Genomic DNA, 13,322 nt, shown 5'->3' on the forward strand with positions numbered 1-13,322 from the left:
AAACCCTCAGCACGTACCATCCTCCTGCACACACTTCTAAGCGCTGCCAGAAAGCAGTCAAGGGTTTAATTTCAAAATTAGCACTCTTATAAAAAAATGAAAATCGGACCCTTACACATGCCATACAGGGAACCGAAAGATCACTCATTTTCTTTTCCAAAGGCAAATTTGCAGTTTCATCCCAAATCCTTAGAGCTGCAGAAACGAGCGCATCTGCCAGCTCACTGAACCACCTGAGTAACTTTTTCCAGCCCCACTTCGAACTGTAACAACTTGCTATACCAAACTGCCAAATCTACAGTGCTCATTTCTTTCTGTGAATCCAGCTGTCATTTTTCCCAAATGCCTTCGCAGTCCCAACTCTCCCAATGCCAAAAGAAACTTTTCACAGATATACATAATTCTGCAAAACACATATGCTCTATGTATGGCACATGAAGTCAATTAACAAGTTTACTTACTGAATTAAAGGATGACACACAACAGTAAACCAAAAACCTCTTGCAGACAGCAAACACATTAACCTTCTCCTCCCTATGATGCGATACTCTCACAAGAAGCGCGAGGGAGTTTTGAAGCCTAAGTACATTTTGAGTACCCCAGATCTTTTGCACTTATCTCCATGGCATCTTTTATTCCATAATTCCCATGGTGTTTCTGAGCACCAGGACACGGAGTTAAATGCAAAATGCATTCAATTTGCAAGTCGGCAAGCAAAAAACATGCACTAGGGAAAATATATTTCCTCATGAAAGAAAAGAAAAAGAAACAAGACTGAGCACAAAATAAAAGCGCTTACCTTTTAACTGGTCAGCTACCACGCTCTGACCGACTCGCTCCATCACCTTTCCATCCTCCATTTCGTAACGATCATCTAAATATTTTGCAGTAGCTTCCGAAATATGGACTTTTCCAGCCACCCCAAGCTGCTCCATCAGATTGGCCAAATTGACATCATTGGACCACACATCGAACTTGAACCTCCTCATTCCCAAAATGCCGCACAGGACTGTCCCAGTATGAACACCAACTCTCATGTTCACCATTTCTTTTTTCTCTTGGCAAAACTGCTCAATGGCTTTAATCATACCTAAGCCCATCTCGATGCAGCAGTAAGCGTGATCTGCCCGGGGCTCTGGGCAGCCAGCTACACAGTAGTAACAGTCTCCCAAAGTGCTTATCTTCTCACATTTAGTGTCCTCGCACAGACGGTCGAAACGTCCAAAGAGGTCGTTCAGGAGTCCCACCAGAGCATGGGCAGATTTATTGGCACTCATTTTTGTGAAGCCAACAATATCTGCGAACAAAATGCTCACTTGCTCTATCTGCTGCATTTTAAAAGGACGGAATATTATGGGAGTTTTCTGTATGGAGGGCTTCTTCTTCTTGTTTTTGGGGCTTGAGGTGGAATGACGTTTGACGGAGTTTTCACTTTCATCATCCCCCTGCTTCATTAAGTCATCGGCTATTATTCTTGGCATAACAGAATGAATCATCCTCTCTTTCAGGGCTTTTTCCACTTCCAAGTCTTTTCCATGCATGATGGATTGCCCCACTTTCAGGAACGTGCTTCTCGATCTGACTTCGGACATGATAAATAAATGAACACCGATGGCGTGGATGCAGATGTGCAGGAAGGCTTTACTCAACAGCTCCCAGTAAACCGCACCGGCTCCAAGAGGTGTAAAACAGTTCACATCGCGGAAGTGATAACCGAAGGTCTCAAAGAGGACCGAATACGACAGTCCCAGAAACAAGCTTAAGTACAAGGGTAAGTGCATCACCGTGTAAAGCAACAAGAGCACTTCGATACACATAGAAAAACTGCCCACTTGAGAAAGGCAAGTGTCTGTGGGATCTGCCGGGGGAGTCTGATTGGACATGTCACCACTTCCTGAGAGAGGTTTCAGAGCCTGGAACTGCGGAGCGAGAGTCAAAGCAAAAACCAGGAGGGTGAGTATCAGTGAAGTCCGTACGTAATGGCGGGCGTAAGCCTCAGTGAAAGTGAACACAAAAAACACTACACATACCAAGAGGAAGCACAGAGCCGGCACCATGAAAACAATCTGTTTCTCTCTCATGTGTATGCTGAAGTAGATGCCCCAGAGAAGGCAGGCCACGCCGATGTAGAAGAGGGCATAGCGAAACCTGCGCTGGGTCTGCGGGAAGCATCTCTCCATGCAAGCCTCCTCCAGGTTGTTGGAGTCGAACTTGGGATTCCACCACTTGGAAGAGGCCCTCTCGAAGAGCTGTGGCAGCTTCTTCTGCCGGCGGAGGCCGGGGCCACTGCTACCACCTCCGCCGGCTCGGCGGGTGCCCCCCGACTCCCCCGAGCTGCAGCTGGAGGAGATGCTGTACTTGCAGTGCTTGGAAGAGGAGCAGCCCTGGTGCTGCTTGGCGTTGATTTTCACCGTCACGCTGTTGCTGTCCCCGCTGGAGTCGCAGCTCACCTCGGTGCTGTGGTGATGCAGCAGCTGCTGGTGCGGTGGGGAAGCCATGTTGTCAATTCCTTCTCAAGAACCCGCTCAGGAGTTGGGTCTCTCGGGCTGGGGATGCCACCGGGCTCCTGGGAAAGTCGCTTCTAGTCTCCTCCCGCCGCCGCCGCCTCCTGGGCGGAGGGGTGGCCGGGCAGCGCCGAGGGGCTCCGCCGCTCGCCGGGCTCGGCACACAGGGCGCTGGGGCGCGGGCAGCCCCGCATATTCCCCTCGCCTCGCCCGCCTTCGCCGGCCGAGCAGGGCCGGGGCTGCCGCCCGCCGCTGGCCCCGCTCCCGCAGCCGGACCGAGGCGCGGGGCGGGCGGCCGCTCGCTCAGTCCCGCGGGGGGGACGCCGGGCCCCCGCCGGGAGGGGACCGCTCCTCCATGTCGGCAGCAGCTGGCGGCGGCTTCCTCCCCGCGCCCGCCGGGCAGCGCTCCCCTCAGGGCCGCCGCCAAGGGGCCGGCTCCCGCCGCGCCGCACCGCCTCCCTCCCTCCCTCGCCCGCCCAGCCGGGACGGCACCGGCGGCCCTCCGCGCCACTCCCCGCCGCCAACGGGGCCTTGGGCCCTCGGCCGCCCCGCGCTCTCCCGGCGCCGCGGGCAGCGCCCGGGCGAGAGACAGCGAGTGCCCCTGGAGCGCCCCTCAGCCCTCAGCACGGCTGCCGCCGCCGCCACCTCCTCCCGCTGCTGCTGCTGCTGCTGGGCTGCCGCGGGGCCCGGCGGGGCTGGTCCCGTCACCCCTCCCGGCGGGGTGGTGCCGCGCCGCCGCGGGGAGCTCCGTGCCCTGGCGGGGGCCGGCCGGCCCGCCCGCGCGCCCGCCCGCCTGCGCGCCGCCCTGCCAGGAGAGGGAGGGGAGCGGCGGGGGCGCGCTCAGGCGCGGGCGGCCGCCGCCGCCATCATCTTCCTCACCGGAGGGAGACCGGGGGTGGAGGGGGGGGCTGCGGGCTAATGGGGCGCGGCGCCGCGGCGGGATCGCGCACCCCGCCCGCCCCCCCCCCCCCCTCCCGCGCTAAGGGGCGGGGGCGCGAGTGCGCCCCGTCTCCTCAGGGGCGGCTGTGGGGGTGGTTTGTTCCTCCCCGAGGCAGCGGCGGCCCCTCGCCGGCAGCGGGCGGGGCGGGCTGGGACTGGCAGGGACGGGGCGGGCGCAGGTCAGCCGCTGGCTCCCTCAGGGTCCCCTCACGTCCCCCTCAGCCCCGCGCCCGACCTCTCGCCGTGCGCCGCCCCCGTGGCCGCCCTGCCCTGCCCGGGGGCGCCGGCCGCCTCCCTCAGGGCCGCGGTTACTCCCGGGTCGGGGAAGCGCCGCCGTTGGCATCGCTGGCATTTGCCATGCGCGGGGAACGCGCGGCTCAGCGAACGCTCCAGCCGCTCCGCATCCCTCCCCGCAGCCTGCTGGAAACTTGCTGGCTTATTTTTCTCCTCTCCTCTTTCTTCCCCTGTCTATACCCGACGCTATCTCGCCCACACCGCTCCATCCCGTGCATTATCTGTTCCTCCCAGGCGGCCCGTATCTTTCCCTCCTTCGCAGGCTTTCTCCCAGCGCTTGCTTCAGCCTCTTCCCCTTCTCTTCCCAGCTCTCCATCCCTCACCCTTGCTCACAGGTGATGTTTCCAAACGCTCGGCCACACAGTTACTGGAACTGAAACCTGTGATTCTTTCCATTGCCTTCGTAATTATATTACTTACTGGGCAGGAACCATGCTGTGAAATGTGTTGTTATTATGATTTTGAAGAGTTTTTTATTTCCTGACATACTCAAATACCAAAATAATCTATAACAAAAAAAAGTCCAATCAATAGCAATAATTGTTTTGGTTTTGCTATGACATAGCTGTCTCTCAAATTCCAACTAATGGCTCAGCCGATCAATGTTTTATAGCGAGTGCTGCTTACCGTGCCACTCTGACATAAACATTGCTGGGAAGAAAGAAATCCCTCGGCTAACAGCAGAAAGGAGGGACAGCCTCCCAGGCTTGGCTATTAATTGATAATTTGATTGAGACTTCTTTGCAACCTTTTTATTGATTCATCTAAATGTACTTTAAGTTACATTTGAACTTCATAAAGGATGATGAATTTATTTCATCTGGAGGATTAAATAAATTCAACAGCTTCCAAGGATTCAAAGGTACTGTAGAAATTTGGTAGAAAAAGGAAACAAGTTTTAGGCAAAGAATTTAAGGTAAAACTACCTAAGTTTCTTAACTTTGTGATATAAACCTGTAAGATTGATGTGGTTGCAGAGAGTGGATGATTTGAAATTTGAGATATAAGAACTACTGAAATTCCAGCATGAACTTTTTTAGCCTTGCCTTAAGATGGTGTTGGGTTATTATTATTGCTTGTGACATCCCTACACAACTGCCAGTCTGGATCAGCTGCATTTCCTTAACACCCCTCCTAAAAGGCTAGAGACTACAGAGAGCTAAAATACAGGGCAGGGGGAAATAGGAAATATTTTAAGCTCATATTATTTCTGAGTAAATCAGGGTGTCATTGAAAAGAATACCAGGCTACGTTTTCCTCCAGTTGAAGGTGGGAGTTTTCCTTCTGGTATCAACACGGTCATGATTTTCATTCAATGCCTTTGATCCAGGGCGATTAAGAGTACATGGGCAGTGAATAAGCAAAACATGGTTTGCCGAGAGTGCAGTAAAAGTTGAGGCCCTTCAAATTGGTTAGTTATTACTGAAACCTGCTTGGGTAGGATTTAATTTTCAAGAGTATCTAAAATGAAGGTACAGGAATGTACCTTTGTTCAAAATAAAACTCTTGGGTTTGTGTGTGTGCAGCAGTAAGTGAGTGCCCAGGAAAGGGGTGCTCCAGGTACATGTGTGCTGCACAGAGAGACTTCACGTGCACAGGTGCACTCACGCAGTCAGAAGAGAGAGGCCGTTCCTATGTATTGTCCCTGTGTACACACAGAAAAGACCAACCCTTCAGGCGTGGAGGTACGTGTGTGCAGGAGACAGAGGACAAGCAGAAGCAAAGCTCAGACTGAGAAGCTGGGGAAGTGTGTCTTGTTGCCCACGTGTACAATAAAGCAGGACTTTGTGTGTTCTTAGAATAAACAGGATCACATCAAAGATACTGGCTAGATCACAAGTTTTAACCGAGTGACCCACATGATCCCAAATTCTTTCTGGCTGCTAGTCAGAGACTGCTTTTGATCTCTGCTAATGAAGTAGTCTCCTCTTTCCCAGCTTTCCATATTGGTTCAAAGGGCAGTGAAGTGGGACTGAAGAAGACATCTGACTCATCAAAACCCTCCTTCGGTAAGCTTCAGATCATGATTTCAAGATTGTTCAGAATCCTTTCTCCCCCAAGGAAGCTCCCACTAGGTTTGTTACGTGTAGACTCCCATCCTGCTCTTCCTTTTGGTCGTTGGGTGAAAGAGTCACCCAACACTCACTGGCCCAGCCATTCCCCAGCTTCCTCTGTCATTATCAAGTTCTGTGGAAACATACACCACACACACGGTGGGGAGTTATCTTGTATTGACTTTTGTTAGCTCGGTTCTGGCTGGGAAAAACCTAGTGCTGCCTCCCGAAAGACTGAATTTTTCTAATAGGGTGTTAATGTCACGGACGCTATTCTTTCACTTTGCTTTTATCATGAGGATTTTTCTCCATTGAATTCAAGAAGCAGATTAAATACATGTAAGCAGAAATCAAGAAATGCCAGTGATGCTTGTAGTTATTTCAAGCTTGAGTAAAATTTGTCATAGAGGACAGGAAGTGGTTTGAAGGTTTATCTCTTATCCTGCCCCCCCCCCCCCCCCCCCCGCCTTCTGATTTGTTTTTATCCAGGAGGAGTTTAACCCTATGGAATATAATACGGTCAGCATGCTCCTCTACGGCAGCCTCTGCATGGGTAATGTTTGTAGCATCCTTTAAGGAAGATGCTTCCTTTGGGTCACTTTCTTAGCAGCCACAGTTAGCGCGCCTTGGGAAAGCTGGGAGCTACCACACAGTATTGGTTTTGAGTCCTGGGTTTGGTTAGTGTCTGGTCGTTCTGGGTTGTGCCGTTTTCCTGTGGAGAACTCTGACTGCTCTTCCAAAATACTCTGTGGCTGGTTTCCATTCTCAAAGACCGAGTTAGAGGAAATACTTTACAGTACAATAGCTGGGCAAATGTGTATCCTACTTGCACACTTCTTTTACCTTCATGCCACTAAATATACATATTTAGTCTACAGAACTGAATTTATTTCCCTTCTCAGAGGCACAGCTTTGTCAGCGCTAATGATTGGCTTTTGTTTGATGCTCATAACATTGTACTTCACTGCTTATCTGCTGGAGCTGCGCGAAACTATTTAGGGGGGTTCTGAAATTCGACAACCCACACGATGCTTTTTTAGACTTCACAAACCGCCTTCAGGAGGCAGAATAATATGACATGGGAACAGCTGGCTAGAACAACAGCGTATATTAATGCCATATAGTTGGTGCAGTCGGGGAGGAGGAATGCTATTTAGAAGTTCGTGGCTTTTATTGTATGCTGTCAAAGCAAAACGTACAGCCTGAAAGAAAAGGCAGCATGGATGCCATGGGTGGAGGCTATTCATCCTGTCTGGCCCTGGAAACAGCATAAATATTGGAAGAAAATGTTAAAACCTGTTTAGTCCATCCAGAGACAGAAAGGTTCGAGGGAGACAGCTCAGGTGCCCCATTACCTACTTTCTTACCTTAATAAATAGCAGGATCTCGCTTTCTGACAAACTTCTGCATCTGCATCCTTGCTGACGTGCCAGCATTCATTATGAGCTTTTTTTTGAATCCTGGTAACCTCTAGGTGAAAGAACTCACGTTAGGATTTTAAAAAGAAACTTTCCTGACTTCTGTTCATAGACTAACAGGTAAACATTAGAAAATATTTTGGAGGAATGTTACCTCCATGGTTTTTAAAATTAGAAAAGTAACAGGATGCTTATTTCACTTGTCTGTAACAGAAAAGCACAAGGCTTTTACCTTTGACATCTTTTCTATATGAAGCCAGGGAAGCTGAGTAAGTGGTGCATTCTTCTCACTTCCTCAGGGCAGGCAGGTTGGTTTTGTGTTCTGTGTTTTCATCATTCTGAAATTGCAGTTCAAAATATTATATTACTGGCATGATTTTATATCCCAGGTGAGATAAGTGATTAAGTGATTAAGCGGTAGAAGATCTTTTAATGTGACTTGAACCTCAAGAGGGAGGATAAAACCTGGTCCAGATGAGCAGGAATCACTGGCTTCTGTAGCACCAGGATTTTACTTGCAGGCTTTATGGCTGTCTCATCCGAGTGGCCTTCTATGCTGAAAGCAATGCAGACTATACCACTTATTTGGCAAAATGTCTGCCACCAGGAGGTGACTTCACTTGAATATACATTTCTGTAAGATGAAGACAAACTTAAAATTTACTGTTCCTTCCATTCATAACCAGAAGTTCTCCAGGCTTGCCAAGCTGCTGAATCAGCTTGGGTACCTCAGCCTTGAGTCAGCAAAGCCTGAAATAGAAACTTGCTCTGTTTCTGTAGAAAGGAAGTACCAGTCTTGTCTGCAAATACAGCCACATCTAATGTGCTTTTGTCACTGCGAACACTTGGTGGAGGAACTTGTGTGACACACTGCTTTTTTTTTTTTTAAAGAAGTGGGGCGGGAAGGCATTTTCTTAATTGAAATAGGAGTGTTAGGCTTGCTATGAATGGGACTGTCAGGGTGGAAGCACCGAGGAATAAATATCAGGAGGACTGTACAAGTGGCAGTCATCGATGTCACCTAGACTAGCCCAGCATGAAGCTCCCACTCCACCTACTTGCAGCTTCTCAGAATGTTCAAATTAGGGAGACAAAAGGGACAGGCTGCAACCAGGCTAAAGCAAAGTCTTAAGCCATCAAGAAATGATGGCAAGAAGGCAGGGTAGAAGCTATAAAACTGGCTGGAGATCAGCTACAGTGGTGCATATCCAGGAGTCCCAAAGTAGAGTTGAGTCACCCTCGCTGCTGTGCCATAACTCTGCTTCGTAGCAGAGCATAAAACAGTAAAAAACAGTGAAAATGACAGTTGCAGTCTACTAGTGGGAAGTGACACTGTAAAGTCATCAGCAGGACTTCCATGAATAGGTGGAAGGCAGGGAAAAGGCATGTAAAGATAGTCCTGATGAGATATAAATTAGTTTCTGTGGCTCCAAGTCAGGCCAAGAAGTAGAAAAATAATCAGTGTTAATTCACCCTTTCTCCACTTCTCAAGTTGCTCGGCTTTGTATCTTGCAGGTGTAGCGTCAGGAAGTTTTAGCATACTACAAAAGGCCACCCAGTAAAAATAAAGTTTCAGGAGTCTGTCAGGCAGACGCTTGTTGTGTGCCACCTTCCCATGAACGCTCCTGGTTTTCCCTTCAGGCATGCTGCAGGCCAGTCTTGCGTTCTTCCTGGTGCCAGCAAATGACTGCCGCTGGTGCTTCCGTTAAGTCTTCTGAACTGGCTTTACCTTCCATAAAGAGCTGGCAATCCTAATGGGCAAACAAAAAAACCAGTAACCCGTCTCAAACCCTGAGCAGATAAGAGATGCAACCATTACTGGGCCGAGGGGAAAAAAACCCTTCAACTTAGGGAAGTCCTGATGTGTTTTTCTTCCTCTGGAAGCTTTTCATCTGTCTTTAGATGTCCACGTGTGGTTTTCCTGTGCAGTGATGCGACCTGCTCCCCTCTAGCCGTGAAGATCTTGTATGTGCTCCTCTACCTGTATAACATCACAACTTCTCACAAAATATGGTTTATGAAGCCAGCGCTACAGAGAAACAGAAAGTAAAACCTTTCTCTTCGCACAGCTCACTTAACTTCGACAACCTGTCTCCATAGCACAGGTTCTGTGTGAAGATCTTTATGGATAGGGGAGGTCTCTTTTATGGGAGCAGCAAAAGGACCCTCAGAACTAAACTATTCTAAACTAGTGTGACAATTCAGAGCTAAACTGGTCTAAACTATTGATACAACCTTGCAGGCAAGTTTACTCGTAGGGTGACGCTGAGGATCTTCCTGCAGTGCTAGGGAGAAAACGGTAGAGGTTTGGGGAAATTGTCATCTCTGCAACAGGTGCAAACGTTGCAACACACAATTTTACCATTTTCTGATTTTTGCAACAGTGCAGCTGCAAGTTGCAACACATTTTATATTTAGCATTTGGATTATTCAACCAAGAAGAGGTGGGGATGAGAATTTACCAGCACAATTACAGGCTTATGCAATCATCTTGTGCACACGCCACAGGTTTGGAAGAAAGACCTGCTGCAAATCCACAGAAAATCCTGGCTGCAGGATGGTAAGTGCCGCAAGGAATTACACAATGGAAAACTTAGCGAAACATTTGCTTTGCATGTACCAAGCCCTTTTTGAATTCAGGTTTTTGGGGAGAATAGAATTGCTGTGTCATTTTTGTGACTTGATCCCGTGTCTCGGTTGATCCGCAATAGAAAGGTGACCCTGAGCGGCACTGAGCTGGGAATGGATGTGGTGAGAGCCATCGCTGTCTGAGCTGAGTGTTTGCTGTGGGAGCAACAGAGCATTCCTAACCACATCCAGGAACAGATTAACTTTCTCTTTCCCTGGCTCAGGCTGTCACGGTGTATTTTAACTACAAATCTGTTATTCTGTACTGTGGGTGCCAAAATAATTAAAAAAAAAAAAACAACAACAAACCAAAAAAACCCCAACCAAACTCAGTAATATTGGATTTTTTGTGACTTTCTCTTTTTTTGCCCAGAAAGGAGAGATGAGGACGTTCTTCTCAGCTGTACCCAAGATGTCACCTGCGTGGCTGCTGTCTAGGAATATAGATGACCTTTGCTACTCTGGCCAGAGTGGGTATACCTCAGCGATTTAGCAAAGACATGACAAGCGTGAAGTGGAAGGCGTTGAGAAAGCATTATATCAATTTTCAGTTCGTCTTGAAGATGGTTTCTACACACTTGTGTTCTATAAGCTTGGAAAGAGTACCCTTGTCCCATCTTCAGACATGGGAACTAGTCGTTATTTCAATTTATTGCTGTGGTAGTAGGATTAAGCTTTTGATGAAACCAGAAATTATACCTCTGCTGTGTTAGTGCAGTGACTGAAATTGGTTGGCCCAGCACGGTGCACTGATTCAACTGCTAGGTGATATCTTTTGCATTTGAATTGATTAAAACCTGGCTTCATTCTGAGCCAATTGCTGCTGCACCTCACACTTTATAACTTAAAGGTATTATTTACACTGCCTCAAGACAAGACTACAGTAAAAGATTATTGTTGGGGCTTCAGACTCAAGTACTTAAGAATTACCAAAAGGCGACGTTAATTTTAGCATTTTGACACTCTCAGATAATATCCATGGGGTGCTTGACACTCTCTGAATATTAAGGACTTTTGCTGGCCTCTCAATGGACCAGGAATGCAGAAAGAGCAGTGCACACCTTCCAAACAAGCATGTTTAAAACTAAGTGCGAATCTATGTGACATGCCCAGTTGTTTCCAGGGAATAAGATGGGAAGAAAACGTTGCTGAAAAGTGAAAAAACGCAGAACACGTTGGCAGAGATAGGATCAACACGTAAAGTTTTGCGGCTGAGGTCTTGTTTAAAATATGTGTTAGGCTGAAAAATTAACGCCCCGTTTGTAGGAGCAAAGGATGCTCCCAGTGCCTACAGATGCTGCTTTATTTAGCAAAAGCAGCCGAATCTACCAGACTGTGGTGTTGGAGGACTTTTATGTAGAGCAAATAGTAAGTGTCTTTAATTACCTTTATTTACCCAATTGGTGTCAACGTTAAACTCTCTCAGTTAAAAGGGCAGAATGTCCTTCATGGAAAATGTGATTTTTGAAGTCTGACAACTTAAATACAACAGGAAGGTTTTTGCTAAGGCTGCCTGGGGAGAAAAATCACCTTTCGCTCAACAGAACAGGAAGAAATTCAAGCTCTCAGTCAAAGTTTTTCAAGAAACTAGTGAAAATGGAGGATTATAGTTTAAACTGTTTTGCAATCGTTGGCCTCAATCCTGCAGATGCTTTTTACACGCGCTTAACATTATATACGTGGTTAGTTTTCCTGACCTGCATGGGATTATTTACACATGTAGATATAAGTACATGCCTGAGTGTTTACAGAACGGAGTTTAAACTATAGCATTTGTTGCCGTAAGAAGCGACATGTCAAGATCCCCATAATTGGCTCACTGAGATTCTTTATGTTAGTAAAAAAAAAAAAGAAAAAAGCTGAGAAATTCAGGAATTAAGATTCCTGAGGCGGTCTCAGATCTGCTCCCTCATGTGAATAGGATCTTTTGTTGTGCTGGATCACGGCATTGAGCCACAAAACTTATTTAGCAGCTATTAAAAAAACAAAAACCACCACCCTTATATAGTTTGAATCTACTGCTCATAGGAAGATATTGTCTGCATTTCTTTCCTCTCTCTAATGTACATCAAAGCTAAAAAAGGTTTGTTTGAACATCATTTTTAAAAGTAATTTTTTTTTCAGTTATGTGCTTCCCATTGATGAGAGGAAACCTTTCATCAATGGGAAGCACATAACTGAAAAAAAAATTACTTTTAAAAATGATGTTTAAATTTTTTAAAATTATTTTTTTTAATATCATGGGAGTATATTCTACCTGTCATGAAGTGACTTGCTGAAACCCTTTGAAACAAGAATAAATTACCTCTGCAGACTGTAGTTCTGCTGTTCATTGGCTTGTTCCTGTGCAGAAGCCAAACTGCCATTGAGCTGACTCACATTTTGGCATTTTGTGTTTATATACAAGATGACGATGTTTGCAAGCAAGGGGGGGGGGGAAGCAGTTCATCGGCACTGCGGTCCCAGCAAAGTCTTTCCCTTCTCTGCCGCAGCAGAGCCCAGGGACGTGGCCGGAGCTTTGGGCCAGTGTGGGGACTGTTGCCATCACTCTTTGCCATCTGGGAGAAGCTGGGGCATTCCCACAGTCCCCCACATTTTGTCCCAGACCAACTGCTCAGCCATCACCAGGCTCTGGGGCTGCCAGAGTACCAGATCTACCTGAATTTAGGCACCCCTGATGATCCCCCATCCCTCCCTGTCCATCCTGACCCTCTGATTGACCCTGTGTGATTCTGCCAGCATTCTTCATGGCTCTGAAAAGCCAGCTCTGGTTGTTAGGACACTTTTTACGTGATTTTTATCACACTAGGTCCAAAATATTCAACATAGTATTTCTAGCACCAGTATCCTACTTGCCGCAGGGTTTGTTTTCCCTCGCTGCCCCTCTTTATCTCCAAATCCCTCACCCTAAGTCTTATCTTGGGGTTTTTTGCCTTTCCCCAGGCCACGTCAGGGGTTTAAGGACCTGCTATGGAAGGGACAGGGACGCTGGCCACACTGTTTCTAACCTGCCATGGTGTGGTGTATCAGCTCTACATTGCTGCCACCCAGACCTGTCTGTCCTGGCATTCCTCAGATTTTAACTGTGGCTTCTGGCCATGTCACAGACCTGTCAGTCACTGAGGAGAAGCAGAGGAGGGTCCCCCTTCGGCCCCCACCAGCGTGGCTCCTTTCAGTGTCCTCTAGTGAAGGCTGACCCATTGCCACCAGCTCCACATCCCACCCTGTGGCATCCTGACTCATCCTTTGGCAGGGGAGAATCGCAGCCGGAATAAAGCAGGGGGACAACGTTGTGAGGAAAACCCTGTCCTGGGATGCAATAACTGTGTTGTGTGTGTGTCCCTGCCACATTCTGCTTTGCCCTATGATCGCACTTGTAGGCATGACTCTGCTGCTACCCTCAGGGCTGCGCTGGGCCCTGCAGGATCAATAGCCAGGGCTGGCTCTTCAGGAATGTTTGGCTGCGGTCAGTCACCGTTGACATA

At 48.0% G+C, this 13,322-nt stretch overlaps 1 protein-coding gene and 1 long non-coding RNA gene across 4 annotated transcripts in view; one reads left to right on the top strand and one right to left on the bottom strand.

Moving 5' to 3' along the window:
- ADCY9 (adenylate cyclase 9) overlaps nucleotides 1-3,387 on the bottom strand; it is a 94,561-nt gene extending 91,174 nt beyond the window's left edge. Inside the window, exons 1-2 of one of the 3 annotated variants that reach the window (XM_064462093.1) lie at nucleotides 2,031-3,386; nucleotides 800-1,919 (exon numbers count right to left, since the gene is read on the bottom strand). In XM_064462093.1, coding sequence (XP_064318163.1) covers nucleotides 800-1,919; nucleotides 2,031-2,498 — 1,588 coding nt within the window. In that variant the 5' untranslated portion in view covers nucleotides 2,499-3,386. Of the gene's footprint in view, nucleotides 1-799 lie in introns of all 3 variants that reach the window. The other 2 variants (XM_064462092.1, XM_064462091.1) reach the window with 2 other exon arrangements.
- Nucleotides 3,388-4,661: 1,274 nt separating this feature from the next.
- Nucleotides 4,662-11,927, top strand: LOC135315240 (uncharacterized). Its single transcript, XR_010374678.1, has 3 exons — nucleotides 4,662-5,746; nucleotides 9,718-9,769; nucleotides 10,211-11,927. It is a non-coding gene; the product is annotated as an uncharacterized LOC135315240 (long non-coding RNA).
- The last annotated feature ends 1,395 nt before the right edge of the window (nucleotides 11,928-13,322 follow it).

Source organism: Phalacrocorax carbo, chromosome 10 (genome assembly GCF_963921805.1).
Source record: "Phalacrocorax carbo chromosome 10, bPhaCar2.1, whole genome shotgun sequence".
Taxonomy (NCBI): domain Eukaryota; kingdom Metazoa; phylum Chordata; class Aves; order Suliformes; family Phalacrocoracidae; genus Phalacrocorax; species Phalacrocorax carbo.